This window comes from Rhinolophus hipposideros (genome assembly GCF_964194185.1).
Source record: "Rhinolophus hipposideros genome assembly, chromosome: 14".
Classification (NCBI taxonomy): domain Eukaryota; kingdom Metazoa; phylum Chordata; class Mammalia; order Chiroptera; family Rhinolophidae; genus Rhinolophus; species Rhinolophus hipposideros.
Window position 1 is genome coordinate 53,635,050 of NC_138060.1, and position 23,740 is coordinate 53,658,789.

The following is a 23,740-nucleotide window of genomic DNA, read 5'->3' on the forward strand; positions in this document are numbered from 1 at the left end:
TCCCTGGGACACTGTCATGGCTCTCTGTCTGAAGACTCATACTCCTTGCTCCTACATGGAGGCAGACACCTGTATTGCTGCTGTCTAGTGCAAGGGACAGTGGGGACAAGGAATGCTGACCTGATAGCTCCTACTCTGGTGTCCCAGCTCAGGTCCCATCAGGGGCTCAGGCCACTCTTCTCCCACTCTCTGGGACCTCTAGGCTTTGAGCATTGGCGGAGCCATCGCTCATCCTCCACTTTTATGCAAGAGTCCTCTCCCATGGATGCCTAAGTATAGGGTTCCTTTTAAAATCTGATTATACTACCTTTTATATTTCAGGGACTTTTCAAGGTTTCTTATCCATAAGGAAACCCCTTTCAGTTTTCCAACATTATGGATTAAAAACACATTATTTCCCCTCATTTCTAGAGACCTATGGTGGGAGGAGAGGCTGTAACTGATGGTTAGTCCTCCAACCTGAACTGAACCTGTGGGCAATATTTGCATCTGTGGAAGAATCTCTTGGTATTCGAAGTCCCACAACCACAGACCACACAGGCCAAATGTCCGGACAGTTTGGTTTGCAACTTTGATGTTTGTACTTCATTTGGGAAAGTTTACTGGGGCCAACCTGCAGCGGGGAAAGCATAACCATTTTTTAGAAATGAAAATCTGGACATTTCTCTCCCCTGTGGGAGCACCATGCTGGAGAGACCACGTGTTATGCTACAATGCAATCAGCAGTCTCAGCCATGCCTAACCTTGTACCATTCCCACCAAGATGCCAGACACGTGAGTCAAGCCATCTCGGACCCTCCAGACAAGCCCAGCCACCAGCTGGGTACATTGAGTACATCAACCTGCAGTTGATGCCACATGAAAGAGAACTAAAGAATTGTCGAGCTAAGCCCTGCCCAAGTTCTTGACCTACAAAGGTGTAAGATATAAGAAAATGGCAATTTTAAACCACGAAGTTCTGGGGCAGTTTGGTATGTAGCAATAGATAACCAAAAGACTTGGCGCATAATAAGTGCTCAATAAACATGGGTCAGAGTATATTGATGTCAATTTTCGTTTTCCGGGGCAAATATGTAACAGTAGCCAGGTTAGGGAGATTATTGCGCTGATCCCACCTACGTTGACCTTCTCTTTTCCTCCCACACTGTGTCTCCCAGCAGTGTTGGGACTTATTTCTCAGGCTGGGGCATAAGTTACCTGCATCTGAAAACCTCATTGCGAGTCTATGTGAATTGTCCTCCTTCTGCATAAAGGACACCACACTAAACAGCCCCCAAACTACTTCTAATTCTATTCCTGCCACCATCTCCATGGGTAATCTTGAGCCTGTGTTTTAGGACCCAGTTTCCCCCTTTTTATATAAATGGACACTGTCCAAGGGCACATCTGTTTCTGACAAAGCTACAGAGCATGTGTCCCTCATACTTGATGCACTGCTGTTTCACAACCTTCAACTTTTGGGTATTTCTTTTCTTCATCCTCCCTCCCTCCTTTTCCCCCCACCCATTTCCCAAAACACTCTCCCTTGACCTATATTTCTCTCATTTAACTGGTCAACTCTTAACACTTCAGGTCTCATTCAAGATGCTGCTTTAGGGAAGCCATTAGGCCCCATAACCCCCATCCCAGGTAAGTACCCTTCCTCTGTGCTCCTAAATCACTCTTTACCAACCATCTCCCCTCATTTCAAGCTCTTTCGTGTTGTAACGAACTGGTTTAATACCAGCTTCCTTCACTAGACTGCTCTCTGGAAGGGCACGTTCATTGTTATAGCTCAAGCACTTAGCAGTCTTAGGAATTGGAACATAGAACTCTGGAGCCCTCCGGCCACATTGGCAGATGAAAGCAACAGTTTCTTCTACTACCAGCAATGTTGGTTGAGGCTTTCTATATGCCAGAAATCTTTTTAATCCCGTTACATGAATCTTGCCAATGATTCTGGGAGCAGGTACTATTGTCATCCCCATTTTACTGATGGGGAAATGGAATCTCAGAAAGGTTAAGGAACTTGTTTGTTTGTTTTTCTATTACTGGTAAATGTTGGAGCTGAGTTTCAAACCCAGGAAGCTGACTCCTGGGTCAGTGAAGCTCTGTTGGGACAGACATCACCTTTGGTCTTTGACTTACATTGTCTTTGATTTTCCACAAGCAATGAGTCTTGTATGTGCAGTTTGCCCTTCTTCCCTAAGCGCCCTCTCCTAAATGTGACTGTTGGTGTCTTGGTGGCTTACAGGTGCCTCCACCCCCTACATGCATGTCCTGGGTTCAAAGTGCATCTTCTTTGGAGTACCAAATCACTCTCCCTCCCTATCGCCTTTCCTCACCGAAGGCACCCACAGCCCCCTACAGTGAGAAATCAGCACTGGGCTGGGAGAGGTGTTCTGAGCAATAGCTGTGGCATGTAGCAGACCGTGCATTCTTGAAGTTTTGGCTCTCGAAGCTTTGTGGATGGAGAGCCAAGGCTTCTGATGTGGCTCACCATGGCCTGAACCATCAGAGTGGCTACAATAGAATGTGACAACAAGAAACATTCCATTAAAAAAACAAATTCAAACCAAGTTCAACAATCACAACCAAAGGGGGAAAGAAAGAAAGGAAAGACAAAAAGCAAGTACATACAGAAGGAGAATGGTGGGTTAGTTCCTGGAGGACAAACAGCGTATCTCCATCATAAAATACTGGATCCAAACTGTGCCCAACTTTCCTCAGTGTTTTAGGACAGCCTTAGACTGGTGTTTCTCAAGTGCTCAGCTCCAAGAAGCAATGGGAGGCGTGTTAGACAAGCAAGCAGACCACTAATTGTTCTGACCTGCACACGTGTCTACACACACACACACACACACACACACACACACACACACACACACACACTAAGGGCCATCACCTTAAATCCACCCTCCTACATTTGAACCATGAAAACATAGGTGGAAGCTTGAGGAAATCACTAAGGAAGACATTTCAGGAATTTCCACGGATGGTGCACATCTGGGAAGCTGGTGAGATGCAATTTGACAGTTAATGAGGTGACTGTAGAGACAGCCCTGAGAAATGATCCCTGCTGGCCGGCGGCTGACCTGAGGATGAGATCCTGGCTGCCCGCTGCACCGTTTACTTCTTAGCCCTCCACAAGGTACACCTGAAGCAGGTGGCATGGTGAGGTCTCGAACTTTTAAGCCAAAATGGCCCATTTAAAAATGGAGCCACCTTAAGTGTTTGAATTTTTTCTCTTTCACTCCAAATAAAAATAACTTTTAAAAAGAGCAAAATAAGCAGCACAATGATTATGGTATTAAATTGCTAACATTTATCCATTGCTCCCCATATGCCAGACACTCTGCAACGTGCTTTCCAAGGTTTATCTCATTTAATCCTCACAGCAAACCCCTGGACAGGAGCTTCTCTTTACAAATAAGGAACCCAAGACTTGGAGAGGTTAAATAACTTCTCAAGGTCTTGAGACCTTGAACCTGACTTGATGGACCAAATATCTGTGTGTCTCCCCCCAACCACCCTGCATTCATATGTTGAAGTCCTACTCCCAGTGTGGCTTTATTTGGAGGAAGGAAGTCATTAAAGTCAAATGAAGTGACACAGTGAGGCCCTGATCTGCTGTGATTAGTGTCCTTATAAGAAGAGACACCCGAGAGCTCACTTGCTTTCCACGTGTGCGTGTGGAAGAGGTCCCATCAGCCCACAGAGAGATGGCAGCTGTCTGCTACCCAAGGGGAGGGCTCTCACCAGACACCAACCCTGATGGTACCTTGATTTTGCACGTCCAATCTCCAGATCGGTAAGGAAATGCATGTACGTTGTTTACGCCACCCAAGTCCACAGTATCTTGTTATGGCAGCCCCAGCAGACTAATGTACCTGACTCCCCACTGTGTTGGGATGATAAGCACCTGAGGCCTCCTTCCTCATCCACTTAAAAATGTTAATGTTTTGACAAGTGACGTGCTAGTTTTCATATTTAACTTGAGGTGAGACATGTTTTTTAAAAATGGCATTTTGATTTACAGATCTATTCTAACATTGATGGTTATTACGTAAAACAGTTTCCCTAAATTTGGATCTCTGGAAAAAACATTCTTTTGAGCATGGATGCAGGTTGGAAATATTGCACCCAGTAATAATAGTTGGACTTTTGGCTTATGAAATACTTCAGGGGGAAAGTATTTGCTTAAATCTCTGCCTGCTATTATAGTTGAAGGTTTGGTGATAGTATTTGCCCTTCCCCTGAACTTTCTGGATTTCAAAACCATGTGGAAATGTAGTCTGTATTATAGAAAAAATAAGGTCATGTAACTTTTGAAGAATTGACATCAAGAAGTGCATTTTGCTAAGTATCAATCATTCAGAGAATGATTATCTGGTGTGTGAATGATTTTGGCCCTTTCTCTGCTTCTCTCCCTCCTATGAAAATACTGTGAGGAGCTGTCTGGCTATTGACCACTTCCTTCCACATGTTGGCTGGTCTCCTCCTTACCTCTGCTGGCAAAGCCCCTTCACAGGAAGTGGGTGTCAGCCCTTCTACAGAGACCAGGGCTGTAGGCAGGGTCTTGCCAATAGATGGATAATGTGGGCTGCCTTTCACTCCACTTTCTTCCCCTGTTGGGTGAAGGTCAAGTTTCTGTTTCATTGGCTGGGGTGTGTGTGGGGGAGGGTGCAGACAGCTTTGTGTGCACTGCTCTTGATTCACATCCCTGGTTCTAAGCGGCTTTCCCTTTGATTAGTGCTTTGGCCTTATGGATGCGGCATCTTCTACATCCCCTGATGGCTCTCTGTAGACAATTCAAACAGTATGGATGGATGGATGGATGGATGGATGGATGGATGGATGGATGGATGGATGAATGGACGGACGGACAGACAGACAGATCAGCAAGAACAGCCCATAATCTCAACTATAACCATTATTAACAATTGATGTAAACTTCCGTACCACGTTTTATGAGTAAGCATACAGTTAGATGCATGAAAATGCACATATTTCAGATCATACTGGGCATGTTGTTAAGAAGCCTGAGTTTTCCCCTTCACGTACTGTGGGTGTATTTCCTTTTCAGTATATAACATTATACACCATCCTTTTGTAACAGGTTTGTGTGAGTCTGTTACAAATAATGGAGGGTATAGCCTAGATTGTGTACTGTTCAGGGCCATGTTATTAAGTTCTTTAGGGCTAACTCCAAAGAAGACTTACTTGTTAGCATGAGATGCCATGTGCCCCAAGAGCTAGAGAGGATGACATGGCTCTGTGGGCCTTACATTTCTGGGGGGACTGGAACTACAAAAAGGTCACTTTTAGAGGGAGTGCAATGTCTATGAAGCTAGTCTAACATCTTCTCTTACTGCCCCATGGAGAGGACTGAGGGAGGGATGCTTGTCAGATTTTTCTCCCTCGAATCTCCGGAAGGGACTCTCAATATACTTGGTCATAACATTTCTAGGTGATTATAAGAAGGGGAAGCTGATGTATTGTTCCTTGGTTATGCTAAGCTACCAGCTTACAGCTGAGGACGATGGTAAGGAAGGAATGGGAATGAAGAGGAAAAGGGGTACAGCCACTGGAGAAGGGCAAAAACCTTTGAGGTTCCATTCCGGGGAGAATGACGGGTATCTCTACCACATTGCTGCACCCAGGTTGGGGTGGCAGATGATGGAATGTGGGCCGGGGGCTCATGTGAGACCATCATATCATAGGGGCAGGAGGTACTCACATCAGAGAACTGTAGAGCAAGGCCACCAGCTTGGTGACAACAGAGGGATGGGGCCAAATCTCACAAGGAATTACCAGAGCCTATGGGCCTGTTTGGGATTGAGTCACTCATCTGCAAGATCTCTTGGGGCCTCCACCCTCTGTTTAGGCCACAGCGAGTCTGCAGACAAGCTATTTGAGTGATGACGACCAATAGAGAGTGGGCAGCAAAAACCAATCATCCCAGGTGGTCAAGTAAGGAGACTTCTTTTCTTGGCCCCTCATCTCCACCCATAGAAGGGTGGACATAGGGAAGGAGATATGTGTGTGTGTGAGGGAAGGTGACCCTAATACACACACACACACACACACACACACACACACACACACACATACATATACACATACATGGCCTCCAAGACCTTATAGCCAGTGAGCTGGGGATAAGAGGATAGATTTGAAATGAATGAGTTTGAAGTTTTAAATGAACAAGATAAAGTCTTACTGACAAAATGAGACTATTGAGTAACTAATGGTCTGAAGAGTTATGGAAGTGTACTGGGACAGGCTGCTATTTAGTGGACTATGGTGATCGCGATTACTAGAAAAAAAACAAAGCCATTTCATGTGTGTATACATACTGAGATCAGTCAGCTAGACCCTTTTCCATTTATATGATGGCTGCATAGTTTTACATTCTGTGGCTGCCCATAAAGTATAAGCCAATGTCTTTCCCATAAACATTGAGTCATTTAGCAATTTGCAATTTTTCACTATTACAAAGCTATCATGAAAATCTTCATGCAAGCATTTTAAAATCTCATATCCAATTATTTTCTTATGATAAATTCCTAGGAGGTGACTGCTAGGGAGGATGGAGCTTTAAAATATAATTGGATTTTTAATATTTTGAGGTTCAGGTTGTGGCACAGAGAGGAGGTAGGAAGGGGAAGAGAAAGCATATGAACTTAGATTTAAGTCAAAGCCTCTATTTCCAATAGCCTATCAACCGGGAAGGGAGATAAAGCATCTTCAAAATCAGAAAGTAATTTAGAAATAAAACATGAATTTCACATATAATTTACATGCAACTTTCCAGTTATGCATCTGTAAAGAAGTATGATATTCAATATTGGCATAATACCTACGTATGGTGCACAATATATTCTGATAAAATAATTCATTTATATCAAGGCTTTCTGGTTGAATTCAATCAGCCGGACAAATTGTTAGCTTATTAAGAAAGTAAGTAAGAACATAGTGATTTAAATAGATTGAGAGCCCTCAGAAGCAGGTATTCTTATACACTGATATTTGGTCTATAAATTGATTCAACTTGTTTGTAGGGCAATTTAGTGATATCCATAACAATTAAAATGCACATTCTCCTTGACTAAGGAATTGCAATTTTAGGAATTTATTCTATAGAAATACCCAGGGTCACAGATGTTCACAGCAGCATTTTTTTTCTAACAGTCAACAATGTCTCCCAACTGGGCGTGGTGGGAGCTTGTTTAAACCTGCTGTAGTCCATCTAGATGATGGAAACCCATGCAGCTATTAGAAAAATGAGTCGTATCAATATGGAGCATTTCTAACACATTGCTAAGCTTAAAAAAAAAAACAAGGCATAATGTGTGGGGTATGCTAGTATGTGTATAAAAAAGCCCTTCACAGGAAGATGCACAGAGTATTTCTAGAAGCATGCTGAGAAGCTGTGGCTGGCCATGGCTGTCCCTAGGAATAGTGGGATTGGAGGAAAGGAGTGGAAGGAAGACTTGTTTTTCACTATTTTTATGGTTTGAAAAAGTTTAAAGTAGTGAATAAATCAATTATCTGTGAGCAAATAAATAAGTAAACAAAGAAATAAAAGACTTTACTGTCATATTCTCAGTCCTCCTGTAAATGTTCTTGCTATAACTCATCCTGGGGCAGTGAAGAGCAAGGATGCTAAGAAAGTCCTTTCATTTCAAAAACTCTTGCCTAAATAGACATATGAAAAAAAGCTCAACATCACTAATCATCAGAGAAATGCAAATAAAAACCACAATGAGATATCACCTCACCCCAGTCAGAATGGCCATCATCAACAAGACAAATAGTAACAAGTGTTGGAGAGGCTGTGGAGAAAAAGGAACCCTCATGCACTGTTGGTGGGAATGCAGACTGGTGCAGCCGCTATGGAAGGCAGTGTGGAGGTTCCTCAAAAAATTACGAATAGAATTACCATCTGACCCAGCAATCCCTCTCCTGGGTATCTACCCAAAGAATTTGAAATCATTTATACATAAAGACACGTGTGCTCCAATGTTCATTGCAGCTTTGTTTACGGTGGCCAAGACATGGAAACAACCAAAATGTCCTTCGATAGATGAATGGATAAAGAAGTTGTGGTATATATACATAATGGAATACTATTCGGCATTAAGGAAAGATGATATAGGAACATTTGTGACAACATGGATGGATCTTGAGAATATAATGCTAAGTGAAATAAGTCAAGCAGAAAAAGCAGAGAACCCTATGATTTCACTGATATGTGGTATATAAACCAAAAGCAACAAAAGAACAAGACAAACAAATGAGAAACAAAAACTCATAGACACAGACAATAGTTTAGTGGTTACCAGAGGGTAAGGGGGGGGGGCGGCGGGAGATGAGGGTAAAGGGGATCAAATATATGGTGATGGAAGGAGAACTGACTCTGGGTGGTGAACACACAATGGGATTTATAGATGGTGTAATACAGAATTGTACACCTGAAATTATGTAATTTCATTAACAATTGTCACCCCAATAAATTGAAAATAAATAAATAAAAGAACAAAACAACAACAACAAAAAAACTCTTGCCTAGATGTCAAAGGGCTTTTCTTTACACCAAGCTGATTTTCAAATTCTAGAGTCCCCCATTTATCCTGGCTCCTCTTTAAGGACTGGAAATAACGTGAAACCTCCTAGTAGAATAAAGTGTTCAAGAACACGATTAGGTTATTCCATGAGATTTCCTTTCTGGCAATGTAGTAAAACAAATGGCCAGATAGCTGGGAATCTTCCCTGGTACAAAACACCTGAAATTGCTGAGTGAAAAATAAAAACGAATAATGGATTGTTAAGGTGGCAAGAAATAAAGCAAATGTTCAGAGGCCAGAAAAAATGAAAAAAAATTTCTAATCTAGGAAGAAAAGTGAGTGCTAATATCAGCATTTGCCTTGGTTATATCTGGAGTTAAATGGTTCTCACACATGTAGGGGACAGGAGACAAAGCCTGGGACCCAAGCCTACGTGTACTCAGATTGGAGACACAAATCAAGCTTAACACTTTTTGTTGGTGAATTAGGATAACGCCTGCCCCACAGAGAGATATTGTAACAAGTCTTTTTGGTCTTGACCTCCTTGGCTTTTGGTGGAATGATAAAACTAAAATGAAAAAGTATCCCCTGAGAATATTGAACCATAAGTTGTGCTATAGAAAAAAAATACAAGCCAGAAATTTAGGTTAATATTGAACCATAAGTTGTGCTATAGAAAAAAAATACAAGGCAGAAAGTAGTGGTGAAACAGCAGTGCTCCAGGCAACTGGCAATAGTAAACACAAACCGTTTTTGGAGGAACATAGTCTAAACAACGATAAATTTCCAAGGAACATGAACTCACAGCCAAAGATTACATAACACACAGGAAACCAGCCACCCTGAGAGAGAAAAAGCAGAGACCACAAACTGCAGGAGCAAATGTACAGACTGTAGATATTAGACTTACCAGAAACAATATAAAACAAACAAGTTCAATTTATTTAAAGAAAGTAAGGAAGATGATGGAAATATGATTAAGGAGCAAGACATCATCAAAATTGACAAGGCAGTTTTTAAAAGAAGGACCACGGAGAATTTTTTAGATTAAAAAAATGTAATAATGAAAATCACAAATTCAAAGGACTGGTAAAACAACAGATTATACACAACTGAAGAGAGAATTAGTGAACTGGAAAATAAAACTGAAATTACTTAGAATGCAGCTTAAAGAATGAATAAGATATAGTTACTATTTAGAGTATTTCCTATGTGCCACATACTATGCTATATATACTTTATATTATTTAATCATTATAGAAAACTTATGAGGTTGTTACTATTAATACGTATATTTTGCCTAACCTCTCTGTGCCTTATTTTCCCCATGTATAAAGTGAGGATGGGAGTGGGACGGGAGATAGACTCCCTCCGAGATACATTCCAGCAGAGCCCAGAAAGGGGCGCTCTCAGGAGGCGGAACCAAGGAAGTTGTTGGGAGTCTCATGTCTGGGGAGCTCCATCAAGGAGGAGTCAACATTTTCTGTCGGAGAACAGGGTGAGGACAGGCCAGGAAAAAACTTCTCAGGCAAAAACCTGGCTCAAGACAAGACCTGAAAATACTCACTTTACTATCTTCTCAACTGGAAGAAATTTCTGTTATAATTTAGAGTTTTTGTAATGAAAAATTATATTCTAAACTTAAAGGTTACTGAGTCAATCAGCTTGTAGTAAGAGCCTTAGATAGACATGTACTTAGCTTTTGACCTAGTATTTAAGCAATTAGGAACTAACAAGGGGCAGGCAAACATTTACAATTTATAAGGAAAAAAAATAGTTGGTAGAGAAAGGCAGGAGATAAAATAGACCAATTAATCTTAAAGACTCTTTCAAAGCTTATGAAAAATCACCATTGTTTCCGCTGGGACATTAGATTATTTCAGTATTCCTCTGTGCAGTGGGGTGGGGAGGGAGCCAGGGAAAAACCATCACTTCTTTCACCCCTGGAAGGAAGTAGTCTGCCTTAGGGAAACTGATGGCAGGTTCTAGGAAAGGCAGATGACAGGTGAGCTGATAAAGCATGTTGTTCAGTCTGCAACCACCAGGGTTATTGGAATGCCTTCCGATTAGTTCTTCAAGTGAGAGAATAAAGGGAGGGAAAAAGAACAGTTGGTTGTCATTTCAGTTAGAAAATTGGACGAGAGATGTAGTTTTTCAAAAGGCACACCCCCATGAAGCAAATCTGCATCCTGTATGGCCAGATTTGAAATATTATGTCCCCCAGGCAGGAAGTCATCCTGGAGATACACCCTTCAGATCGAGTCTCTGTTGGAAAGCTTATTTTGGCAACAGGGAAATTGAGCTCTTGCTCCATGTCAGATTATACGAATAACTAACAAATGTTTAGAGTTTTACAGTTAAAAAATGGTGTCTCAAGAATTCCATCGGTGAGCTTATTAATTTATTAGTATCCCTGTTTCATTGACTTCTCAAGATTACACAGCTAGTCAGACTGGGGAATTAAATCAGTGTCATCTGAGGCCAAATCCTATGTTCTCTCTAGCACATCGTGGTATCTCATGTTCAAGAACACAACAGAGAACTCTGATTCTCCTGGAGGCCAGTGCTTCCCAAACCTGGCTACTTACTATCTCCTGAGAGGTATCTGAAAGCAGATTTCTGGGCCTCATCCTTAGAGATTCTGACCCAGACTGGGGTTTGTAAATCTGTATTTTAAAATGATGGTTTGAGGGTTTGATCTACAGCCAATGTCATGCAGGGTCTCAGCTCCCGCTCCCGGCATAAGAACGCAGGACATGGTGAGGCCAAAAATGGACACCCATGGAGCCATAGATGGGGGAGTCACACCACTATATTCTCAATGGCGGCTGGTTGAGACACAAAAGCAAACATCCGCCAGTACCCCAGGGGTAGCCAGTACTGGTATGCCAGTACCCCAACAGTCTCGCTGGGTGTGGGGCGAGACATAGGAAGTAGGAGCCACACGATCTGCAACCCACCATCCACTCTTCTCTGCCAACCAACCAACCCAGCTAAGGCAGCTGTATCAGCCGCTAATGGCTAACTGGTCACAGCTGATGGCCATCTGATCACAGCTGACGGCCATCTACTAGCGGAGCCAGCACCTTTCCACGTGAGGTCGAGAGCCTGGAAACTGCTCTCTGGGACTGTGTCCCCACAGCCAGGTTTGAGAGCTACTGTTTTGTTAAATCGAAGACTAGCTACAATTTTCACCTGCTATCACTTCTAGGGTTTAGTTACGGAGATTGAAATCAGTGTGTTTTAGATCCGTGGTTCCTAACCTTTTAAAGACTACATTACCTTTTAAGAACTTGCCGAAATCCGTGGAAGGATCTTTTCATGAGAACCTCTCCCTCTCTCTCTCGCCCTCCGCCCAAACCCCAGAGCTTCCCATTCAGCCAGCAGATCTGGAGGAGGACCTGCTGATCTGCATTTCTAGCAAGTTCCCAGGTGATGTTGATGCTGCCGTGGTGAGCGCCGCACTTAGGGCTCAGCGGTCTCGGGGACCAGGTGCGCACAATCTGCTACCCTGCTCTCTTCCGCGTGGCTACTGTCGTTACCAACAGCTGCCCTTTGCGGAGCACTTGCCTCACACAGGTTATCTCACAGCTAGGTGACGGGGCAGCAGATGGGCAGGGCTCGACTATAAACTCCATTCTTCCCCCGCCTTCCTTTGGTCGTTGATGTCCGTGTGAGACTGAGAGGGAACGAGAGACACCAGCAGAGACCCAGCCGGGCGCGGAGAGCACGCAGCTGCAGAGAGGGTTAGGGTCGCGCACACGCAGGGCGGGGTGGGGAGGCCCGGCCGCCGGAGGAACCTGGCTGGTCGCCCGGTCCCCGCGGGCCGGGGCGGTGCGTGGGGGCTCGCGGCCCGCAGGGGGCGCTGCCGCGCCGTCCCGCCGCCTGGGCTCCCCGCCCGCGGGCGCGCCTCTCCGCGGGCAGAGCTGCCGGCCGGGCCCCGCTCGCGGCGAGCGCGCAGACTTCTCCGCGGGACCGAGGACGCCGCCCGCTCCGGGCCGCGCTGCGCTCGCCTCCCGCGCTCGCACGGCCCACGGCCCCCGCCGGGCCCCGCAGCCCGCCCGCGTGTGCGCGCACAGCTCCCGTCCCCGGGAGCCTGCCGGCCGCCGGCGGACCCCGCGGCCCCGCCGCTGCTGCGGGCTGGGCGCCCTGCTCGCGGGGCACAGAGAGGGCGGGGGCCGGCTGGGGATGGGCGGCTCGGCGGCGCGGACGGGCGCCGGGGGGCTCCGCGCGTTGCTCCTGGCGCTCGTGGCCGCGGGGACCCCCGCGGGCGCCTACAACGTGGACTCGCAGCGCCCCGTGCGCTTCCAGGGTCCCGCCGGTTCCTTCTTCGGCTACGCGGTGCTGGAGCACTTCCACGACAACACGCGCTGGTGAGTGTCCTCGCGGCCCCCGCCCGGCCCCCGCCCCGGCCTCAGACCCCCGGCCGCCGCCGCCTTTCCGGCCTCCTCCACGCCGCCGTCCCGGGGGGGCGATTTAAATGTCTCCGCTGCGCTCGGCCAGGCGGAGGAGGAAAGGCGGGGAGGACGGAGACGCCGGTCCCCGTCCCGAGGACTTCCCGGGTGGCGCCCAGAATCGGAGGGGGCCGTGCCGGGCGCCGCGCGGGGTCCCAGCCCGGAGCGTGCGGGGAGAACCGGCCTCGGCCTCCCAGCCAGAGTCGGCTTAACCCTCTGGATCGCGAAGGAACTTGGCTCCTGCGGCCCCGAGGTGCTGCCGCTGGCCCGGCTGGCATCCGAACCTCCGGGCCGGGAAGGAGGCGCACGACATGCAGAACCCGCAGTTTCGGGGACTCTTGGTGGCACCGCACCCGCCTCCCGCGGGGTTCAAGCCGTCCCGCGCCGCTGCGCCCAGGAAGCACTTACCCTGGGGTGTGAGGGGAATGAGCTGTGTGTGCGGTTGGTGGTGGGGTGGGGGCAATGGGGTCAGAAGCCGAGTGTCTGGGACCCCAAGGGGCACATTGAGCCCAGAGGCCCCCTCCTCCCTTTCAAGGACTTCTGTGGAAGCTCCTGAGAAGGTCCTGGAGGCAACAATGGAGGATGGTCCAGATCCCCAAGTGAGGAGGCCAGCAGGGTTGGTGGGTGATTTCTGGGGCAGCCTGGGCCTCCTTTCACGTAGGTCACTGAACAGGAGACAAGCACCACAAGCCTTAGGAGAGGGATGCGGTTCTGTAGAAGTCAAGGAGTCCAGTTGCCCCTTGAGTGTTCCTCTGAGAGTCTCCAGGGTAAGTGTCCCCCTAAAGAGCTCTCCCTGGTCAAGCACCATCAGCTAAGGGGCACAGAGCCTGAGTGCTTAGCCCCAGAGAAGTACTGAGGAGAGATTGGTCCCTCCTGACCTTTTCCCCTGGGAGATGAAACAGCCACACAAGGGTCCCTTCTTCATCAAAGAGAGTTAGGTCCATGCATAGTTCTCCTATTCAAGGTCATGCCCCATTGGGGGCCCAGGGGACGTTTATTGTGTGGTCTCCAGTGTGAACACCCTTAGGGGTTGCAGGCTGGAAGGGCAAGGTCAGTGATGTCTGTGCTCTCAGCATGTTCTGTGGGAGAGTCACTGCTCTGAGTTGGACAGAGGCTGATAGAAAAGGGTGGGTTTCCAGATCAAGTCCTCACAAATTCCTGGAAAAGTGGGGACGCTGTGACCAGCCAGCACATTGACAATCATGATGTTTGAAGAGCTGCCTCCAAGAGAACCAGTTGTTAAAGTCCTTGTGTACTCCTGTCCGGTTTCACGTCTCCCTCCCCACCATCACCTTAGTTGCTGAGTTTAAGGCCAGACTCTTTTCCCTGCACTTGACAAGTCCGCCTTTAAAAGCAAAGCAGGCTGAACACCTTTTCCACGTCCTCCTCCACACTCAGAGTCCGCTGGGGGCTCTGGATGTGGCTGAGAATGCAGCCTGGGTTCAAGCAGTGGAGAACACACCCCAGAATCCTGCGCTGGGCTCCTGGACTGTGTGACCTTGGCACAAAGCAGGTGGGGAGAGCTGTAAAGAATAGAAGGACTTCTCTGGGCAGGGAGCTCCCGAGGAGAGGCAGGCAATGGCACTGGGGCATTGTGTGGGGTCTGCAGCTGCACAGGCTCGTGCGCTGCGAGCTCTTGAAGCTCTTCAACAGCTCAGCTCAAGGGACAGGTGCCAGGACGCTTGCCTAGATTTGGATGGGCCACAGGTCAAAGCTTCCCCAGCTGGGGAACAAATGGGAGAAGCGGAGAGCAGATCTGACATTGGGAAAGAGTTGAGCCTGCTTTTTCAAAAGAGGATGAGAAAATCTGAGCAACATGACTACATTTGACAAGTGCAAGAAAAGATGGTCTGGCTTTCAACTTGGCACCCAGGTGAATGGCAGAGAGAAGGTGGAACTGGCCTTGGTGTCAGTGGAGATGTGGAAATCACATGTCCCGTGGAGGGGTCAGTAGGAATGCATCCGCAGCCAGGCTGCTGCCCCAAAGGATCAGACTGCTTCTGATTCTGCGCGCACCGCTCTTTCTATCGGAGTTCTTGTCCCTACAGTTTCTCAGATACCGACTAACCTCTACTGAAATCTTTTTAAAGCAATTCCCCCCCAACACACAGACATTGCCTTAATTTTATCTTGGTTTGGCTTATCTACCTTCTCGCTGCTGTTTCCAAGTATCTTCCTCCCCATCCTTTTTCTCTTCTCTCCCTTCCTCCCAATATTCTTTGTCTTAGACCTTGAATGTTATTCTCTGGTGATTATGCTGCCCAGTCATGGTAAGCTGTGGCCTTTGAAGCAAGAAACTTCCAGCATCTCCCCCTTTCACTTTTCTTTTCTCTTGAGGCTGGACTTACCGTGGCGTTAATGACACTTCCAGCAAAGGCCCTTACTCATACAGGCCCCCACCAAAGCCCTGAAGCCTCATTTTATACTCTGCATAATTATAATTCTGTATTAATTTTCTTAAAGGTAGTCACCCTACATTTATAAAATTCCGGCCGTGTGGAATTTGGATTGACCCAAGGTCTCTACCTTAACTGTCAGCTCTGCGGTTGGTTGATTGACTTAGTGACTGACTGTTGGTCTCTTGCTGCCAGCCAGTCCCTGGGCCTTGGGTCTTTCAGCCCTACTTGAGGGACAAGTAGGTTGTTCACAATTATTCACGATGATAAACAACATCAGGGGTAAACATCCTTGTAATTAAAGCTTTGTGGACATCCTTAATGATTTCCTTCAAATAAATTCCTGGGCTTAGAATTGCTAGGTCAGAGAGGAGGGAGGTTTTAAGGCCTTTTCTATGCATTTCCAAAGTGGTAGGGAAGCCAAGGTGTGTACTTGAGAGAAATGCATTAACTTGGTCACGGGAGTTGTGGAATAATTTGCCAAAGGACTGCTCCAGTGCAATGGACCAGCATAGCAACCTGCATGAGGGGGCCTTAGAAAGATTACGAACAGACAAAATGAGGGAGGGAGGTAAGTGATAGACACGGAAAGGAAAAGGAACATATTGAAACTTTGAAAGGAAAAGAATGCAAATGTTAATTAAACCTTGTTATGTGTCATGTTTTTCTTCTTGAAATTGCTCCCTAGCTTCTTAATTCCATAGTAGTGGTTTAATGAACTTCGTGTACTTAAGCACCTTTTTTACAGGTGAAAGGATTTGTTGTATGGAGGGCAAGGGAGGGAAAAGAATGTGCTGGAGGGGCAGGGATGGAGCTCAGGCACCAAGGGCAGAGCTGAGGGCTCCTGGTGTCGGGGTTCCTGAGGTGCATATCACAAAGCACGCGAACCAGTAGAACCAGTGCCACTTCTTTAATCCCATAATTGAGCATTTCTATCCATTCTTTTTGAAACCCAAATGGCCACTGATCAGACGGTCCTAGCTCTCTGTATAAGAGATGGGGGTGGCTTTGCTTTTCCGAGCCCTGGGGACTGAGTCCAGCTTCCACAGTCATAGTTTATTGCAAACAGCGCCTGAGACCCTGCATCTCTCCAAGTGTTTGGCTTGAGTGGTCCCTCTGTTGCCACGCAGTGGGAGTTGTTCCGATGGCCAGCTGGACCATGGGCAGTGCTACAGTTATAAGTATCAGTTTGGATGCAAATATGCAGGTGACTCAGTATCCTCCTTTGCAATGACACCCAAAGGGTGTCTGCCTGCCCAGGGACAGCTTCCTCTCCTATTCCTCCCCCACCCCCGGGTCTTCTTGCACCCTTTGCACAACAGCAGTAGGTGCCAGGGAACATGGACAAAGCCGATTTCTGTCCCCTTCCCTTCGACGTGGACCGATTCCTCAGCTGCAGGGCAGACAACTGTAACACCCTGTGATATAAATAAATGCAGCCCAGCTGGCGTCCAGGCCCCAGAGTGGGTTTCTTTCACACCCCTCCCCTCTTCCTGTCTGCCCCAGACGCCCTGGAGTCCCAGGTGGTTGGGTGTCCTGGCTTCCTTTCTGGCGATGTGCTTCCTGCCCCGTCTCCTGGGCCATAGCAAGACGCCTGCGCTCAGACACAGAGCAAGTGCTCGGAAATGGAAGACGTGGTGGCTTTTTGCTTTGGGAAGGTTGTCAGAGCATCATTCAGTGAGGAATAGCAGGTGCCTCAGAGCCAAGGAGAACATGACATCCTCGCGTTGCATTGAGGTTGAGAATGAAAAGAACAAGCTAGGCAGTCCTGCTGCCAATACCGTTGCCACTAGCCAGATGGTAGTGCTACTAAAAGTAAAATGAGTTGCCACCAAGTAAAATTAAGAGTTCAGTTGCTCCGTCGTACCAGCCACGTGTCAAGTGCTCAATGGCCACATGTGGCTACTGGCTACTGTTTTGGAGAGCACACAGCGAGAAGATTTTCGTCATCACAGAATTGGACAGTCCTGGTTTAGAGCAATGACCTAAGTCTTCGAGGGCTAGGCAAAATCAAGAGGCGATATAAGGAAAAGAAAAGTCAACCCTGGGCATATGTGAGTCTCAAAACTGAAACAGAGGGGCTTAATTCTAAAAAATTACGAGTAGGCAGCCAGAGGGGCGGAATTTTTTTTTTTATTCATCAAACACTGGAGTGCCTGCTCTGTGCTAAGGGGGAGGGAATTCAAGAATGAAAAATCCCCGCAGGTCTGATGAGTGAGAAGGTTGTGGGGTTCTAATCTTGCGTCTCAGCGAAAATATCAGATATGGACTCTGATGGGGGAGAGGCTTGTCCTTGGGCAGGCGTGGGATGTTCAGGGGGCAGAAGAGAGCCTCTGTGAAGGTAAAACCTATAGATGGGCGACCCTAAAATCCTTGCTGCCCTCCCCCATCTTTGTGAGGAGAGACCTAAAAATGGCCTGGCAGCTGCCTTCTCATAACCTCTGTGGTGGACGTCTTTGCTGAGTTCTTCTGTCCCATGCTGGCTCTCAGGCGGGGGTGTAGCTCCACTTCCCCGTCATGATTTTCTAGAAGTAGTATTGTCACACTTTGTTCCTGGTTCTTACTGGTTCTGCAGAGGCTGCTTCCTCAAACCCTCAGGAAGGGACAGCACGTGTACGAAACCCACGTTCTAAGTGGACCCAGAAAGCGTCTCTTGGTGTTTCCGGGGAGGTTCCCTGAATATCAGCTGGAGAAACTGGCAAGGGTGCTGTTTTCTGAGCTAGTGCTGAACTCTGGCTGGGCCAGAGGCAGCTGTGTTGCCCAGGAGAGACCCTTTCAGGGCAAGAAGACAGACTCTTTTCAGCCAGTCACTAACAGCCCTGAGTGTGAGGGTGTGAAGGGCCAGACTCCAGCCAGCTCTGAGTCCCCTGTGACTTGCTGCTGGTCAAGAAACTGTCTCTGTCTGATAATTCCTATTGTGATGTGTCCAGGGAAAATGTTATCACATTTATTGAAAGCAGCCGTGGTATTCTCAAAAATCATTTGCTTTCAAGGGAATAACATGTAAGAAATCAAAACTACTGATTCTATCAAATATCTCCGACGGCTGGGTATCTACAAGATGTCAAATGTTTTCACAGACCTAATCGTCTTTAATCAAATCTTTGGGACACCCTGGTGAGTGGTTTCCAGTTTGCCACTCGGAGAACGGAGGCTTACAGAGTTCCACCCATTGTCCAAGGCCCACCCAGCCTCAGTGACCAATGCGCATTGACTGGGCTTGTGTCACTTTGTGTCCTCCGAGAAGCAGACGCTAAGACGGAGATAGAAGTGCAAGAGAATTATTGGTGAGGGGAGCGAGATGGGTAAGGCCTGTGAAGGAACAAGGGGCGGGGGGAAGCAGCACTGGGCAGGGAGAGCCTCAGACTGTGCTGCAGATCTGATGAAAGTCTCAGCCAACTCAAGAGGGACACCCCTGCCACCTTGATCACAATCAGTCATTGCCTGCAGCTGCCTGGGAAGAACTGGCCTCAGCTTTATTGCTGTGACAGTCCCGAAGGGGTTGCAGCTGGAGGTTGTCAGCGGACTGAACTGCATGAGGTGACATACCTCCATGGCTGCCCTGGAGCCCATCACGTGGGAATGGCTGTGTTAGGAAGGTAGGAGACGTGTTCCTCAGCAGACATCTGTGGCTGGGCACATTTGTGCCTTTGCTTATCCCACTGTATCGGCACAGCGAGGATTAGGATTCTGGGCCATTAGAGTTGGCCCTGGAATAGACTCCAGCACATTCTCTGCCAGCTGACCTGACGGAAGTCACAGGTGAGCGGTGAGGAGGAGCACGCCGCCTTAACCTGACCTGAGGAGCAGCTGGATGCGCTCTCGATTAGACCTCCTCCCAGGTACCTTGTGAGCCACAAATCCTTAAGCCCAGTGGATTTGGTGACTACCCAAAGCGGAGTCAAGGGTTTTATAGTGACCGTCCTTTTTGTCAGAGGGAGCCTTAGGAAGTGAAAGTGCATCCAAGATTGGGAAAAATCTAGAATCTTTGAAATCACAGGCTCACGGGGTCCCCAATTTCTGTTGTTTTTTTTTGGGGGAGAACAAAAAGGACTTGTGAGTTTAAATTTGTAGCAGTGGCAACAATAGCACAGCAGTGCCCTTGCTGCATACTTTGCACGTGTCCAGTGCCGTTCTACGTGTTTTATGCATATTAGTTCACTGACCATTCCCTACAGTCGTTTCAGCTGGCGATCATTTTGGCCCCATTCACAAATGGGCCAGAGGCCCAGGTAACATGCTGAGAGAGCATGTAGAGCTGGGGCTTGTGATGTTGCCTTTCAAGAAGTTAAGGGTCTGAGTTTGGGCCTTCAAGGCACCCAAGCCTCTGATTCCTGAGGTTCTGTCCTGCCTGCTCTGCTGTACACATTTTGGAGTTACAGTGGTGGTAGCGTTCCTGTGACACGTTTTGGGGATGCTTATTCATGACCCACTGGCTACCTGAGGTGGCCGGTACTGGGACTGCTTTCTAGAGATGCTTGATCTCTGAGTAAACAGGGACCCAGTGATTCTGCCAGGGATGTTTGTAGGGCCTGCTCTCATACCTAGTCTGACTGATGCTAAGGTGAAAGTGTCCTAGGAAAGAGGAAGCATTCTGGTGTGTTCCATCCATCCATCCTAAGCTCCCCGAGCCCTTTTGTTACCATCCCTCCATCCGTTCCATTGAGCGCTTCAGGCTCCCACGGCCTAAGAAGCTCTGTTTGGAGAGTGGATGGGGATGGTAGCCATGGCAGCCAATGCTTAGGGTTCACCCCTGGATGTGTAACATTGTTAAAGAAGCCCACGCAGAGTAAGACTTTCTGCACCAGTGGCCAACAATATGTGAGCAAGGATGATTCGTGTTCCCCAGAATCTGAACATAAAAAAGTACTAATTTCTTTCATCTCAGCTCATGTCATGGTGTGTTTAAGCCCAAGTGGCCTCTCCCACCCCGCCCTGACTCTCTGGTCAGGTCCTGGAGAATGGATGATATGTGGGGGGGTTTCCTGGCTCTGCCTTCGTTGTGGTCCCGATTCCCCAGCAACAACCAAATCTGTGGTTTCTGTGCATAAAAGGGGGGCTGCCAAGAGGGGGGCTCCAATGCCAGCCCTGCTCCAACCTGACTTAGCCCCCATTTAGGAGCTGTGTGAGCGTGGCAGCTTACTCCAGCTGTCTGAGCCCCGTTCCTTCCTCTCTAAAAGAGTAACACGAGTTTCTTCATCATGTCACATTGTCAGATGAGACGAGGTCGGCAAAGCAGCACATAGAAAACCCTTGATAAATTCCGGTAGTTATTTCTATTGTTACTCTCCTCTGACTTTTGAAACGAATGGTTTTCTTCATCCTGACTTCCAATGCTAAATGAGTTCGCTTTCAGTACATTTGATCCGTTCATCAGTTTTATCAAAATTTGAGTGTCGGTACTCAATATAAAAATGAATGAGATAGTTGTAAGACACGCTCTTCATTATGTGTGGTCTCTAAAATATTGGCCATGCTCTCCGTACATTTGCATTTTTGTGTGTCATTTGTATCCTGTCTGCTTCCAAAAAGGATCTCAGACGGCTGCTTTCATTGGAGACCTGTGGGATTGTAAATCCTAGAGTTTTGCATGCTTCTTCCTTCTCCTGGGCAGGTGGGAGGCCACCCTGTTACGGGGAGCACCAGACACATCTAGGAGGTCGGTCTGCAGTTCCAAGGTGGGCTGATAGTGAGAATTTAAAAAAAAGGTATTGATCTGTTTTTCTTGGAGAAGAAAATTATCACAAGAAACCAAGAGGAAGACTTCTAGGCTTTGGACTGAGCTTTCCCAGCGGGTAGCTTGCTCTGTCTCGTGGATTTTAATGTTTCCGTGATGCTTTCAGGTGGTAGGACGACATTAGCCTTTTTGCCATGCTTCCTTCTTCAGCTGCCCCCTCTCAGTACATCTGCTGAGATCCGAGTCCCTGGCCAGGGAAGCAGCCTGCGAGGCCCCCTTCACACCCTGACAAGGCGACCAGGGGGCCGATTGGGGGGCCCTGCCTGTGCCTCTGCGCTTTCCCAGTTGGGCGTGGCACTCCACCTGTTGCATTCGCTAAATCAGCATTTTCTGGGATGCATTGTACCCCTCTCCCTCCCTCTGTTTATTTACTTCAACCTGGGATTCCCGAGTAAAAATAATTATTTTTGCCAGTCTTTTAGGAGAACTGCCTCTGTGCCAGGAGGGCTATGCTCACAGTCACCCTGACGCCGTGGGGGCTGCTGGCACAGAGGCACAGGCAGCAAGTCCAAGGTTACCCAGTGAGTAGATTGCGGAGCTGTGATTTGAACCCAGGTGGGCCTGACTTGATGCTGCCTGGTTTTTCTCAGGGTCAGCCATACTGCCTTCCCCTCCCTCATCCAAGCAAGCCCCTGTCCAAGGTATCAGGTTCCAAAGGAGGAAGAAAAAGTGTCCTGATGCTTTTTTGGGGAGGATTTCTGTCTACTCTTGGCCTTGGCAGATGAAATATCCTATTTCATTCTCAAAAGTGAGGCCATCCTGGGTGCATGGCTCCCCCACTTGGCTGTTTGCCATTTCCCTTTGTGCCTCATCACTGCCCTGGGAGGGGAGACTCTGCATTTGTTATCTTTGTTTTAGAGGTAAAGGAGAGTCTGGGGACATACCCAAGGTCACACACCTGGAGAAGAGCTGGCAGACTCTTCCAGGGTTGTGGCTACCACTCCACTCTGCCTTTCCCATATCAGAGCCCTTGGACCTTGTGGTCTTCATTGGCAATGAGATTCCTTTGTGGGGAGGAAAGGTGATCAGGTAGGTAGAGGAATAGGAACAACAGTTCTCAGCTATAGACTTAGCAACTGGTACCATAGCCTAGTTCTCTTCAAAGGTGGCATGCCCTAGCTTGATGATGTGTCTGTTTTCTGTTGTTGCAGTATTGCTGTGTAACAAATTATCCTGAACTCAGTGGCTGAAACCAATCACCATTTATTAGCTCATGATTCTGTGGTGAGCAGTTTAGGCTGGGTTCAGCTGGGTGGTACTTGTGTTCTTAGCTGGACTCACTTATGAGTCTGTTGTAAGCTTCTGGGGTGGCTGGTTGTCTGGCTGGTCTAGGATGGTTTCAGCTGGGATGGCTCATCTCTGCGCTAGGTGTCTTTCACCCTCAGCAGCCTGGGTTTGTACACATGGTGGCTGGGCAGGGTACCAAGAGAGCGATCAGAAGTATGCTTGGTTTCTTGAAGCCTTGGCTAGGAAGTCAAGCCATCCTTCTTCTGTCACATTGTTGGCCAATGCAAGTTACAGGGCCAGCCCACATTCAAGAGGTGGGGAAAAAGACTCCATCTCTGATGGAAAGTCACATTGAAAAGGGCATGGATACAGGAAGGGTGGAGAATTGTGGCTACTTTTGCTATCTGCTACTAGTGGTGAAAATATCCGAGCCATTCCTGGATTTCGTTGATGGTCTGAATAAATTCCTGCCTGGCACACCAGAAAAAGGACTGAGGTTCTAAGGATCTGTGAGCTCCTGGGGGTGCTGCTAAGAGGTGGAATTGGGACGAGTTGGGTGCCAAGGTTTTTAGCCTATTTCCCAGCATTCTAACGTTTCTTTGAATAGCTACTTGGAACAACATGCTGGGTGCTTTATAAACATTATCTTGTTTAAACCTTATAAGAACGCTTATAAGGTACATTTTTACTCCTGTTTTTACAGAGGAAGAAAACTGAGGTTCAGGGTGGTTAAGAAACTTTTCTGAGGTCACACAGCTTCCCAGTGGTAGAGGCAGAATTTGAACCCTGTGCTACCCCTGTGATTCACCTCCCTGAGTAACTTGCCCTCGAAGCTTAGAATTCAGGAGGTACTACTCGTTTAAAACACAAGCAGTTAGTATCCACTGCTTCACCACCCGGAGCCCCAGTTTCCCCAAATGTAGAAAGAAGTGCCTCTGAAGTTGTTCCGGTTCCACACCTTCATTTGGCAGGCCTTGGCCCTGGGGAGTCTCTTCCCTCTGGGTGTGAATGGTTTGGTGTGGTCGGAGGTAGCTTTCCCTGTACTCAAGTCTTGGCTACTTTTGCCCCTTGAGGCATGTGGAGTGATTCCTGGGGTTTCCGTGCGGTGCGGCGAACACAGTGAATTCCACTCCTGTAACTGACATGCGGAAGCTTTGGCTTTGGGATCAGACGCATGAAAGCAAACCTAATGGGTTTAAGGTTTGGAATCCCCAGTTGCTGTCCTGGATCTGGCTGCAGTTTGCCCCGTGGAATCACTGCTGTGGCATTTGTGGGGAGGGAGGGAACCTTTGAGACGCTGTCAGCCTTCCCCAGGGAAGCAGTTGTGGCTCAGCCCTTCTCTGCCCCTTGCTCTCCAGGGACCTGACCTGCAGTTTG

The 23,740-nt window shown here is 47.7% G+C and overlaps 1 protein-coding gene across 3 annotated transcripts in view; it reads left to right on the top strand.

The window, feature by feature from the left end:
* The first annotated feature begins 11,943 nt into the window (after nt 1-11,943).
* Nucleotides 11,944-23,740, top strand: part of ITGA9 (integrin subunit alpha 9) — a 299,963-nt gene continuing 288,166 nt past the window's right edge. The window contains exon 1 of one of the 3 annotated variants that reach the window (XM_081071751.1): nt 11,944-12,041. Coding sequence is in view for 1 of the 3 variants with exons in the window: in XM_081071749.1 (XP_080927875.1) it covers nt 12,738-12,922 (185 nt within the window). In the remaining 2 variants the exon portion in view is untranslated. Of the gene's footprint in view, nt 12,042-12,206; nt 12,296-12,724; nt 12,923-23,740 lie in introns of those variants that run through there. The other 2 variants (XM_081071750.1, XM_081071749.1) reach the window with 2 other exon arrangements.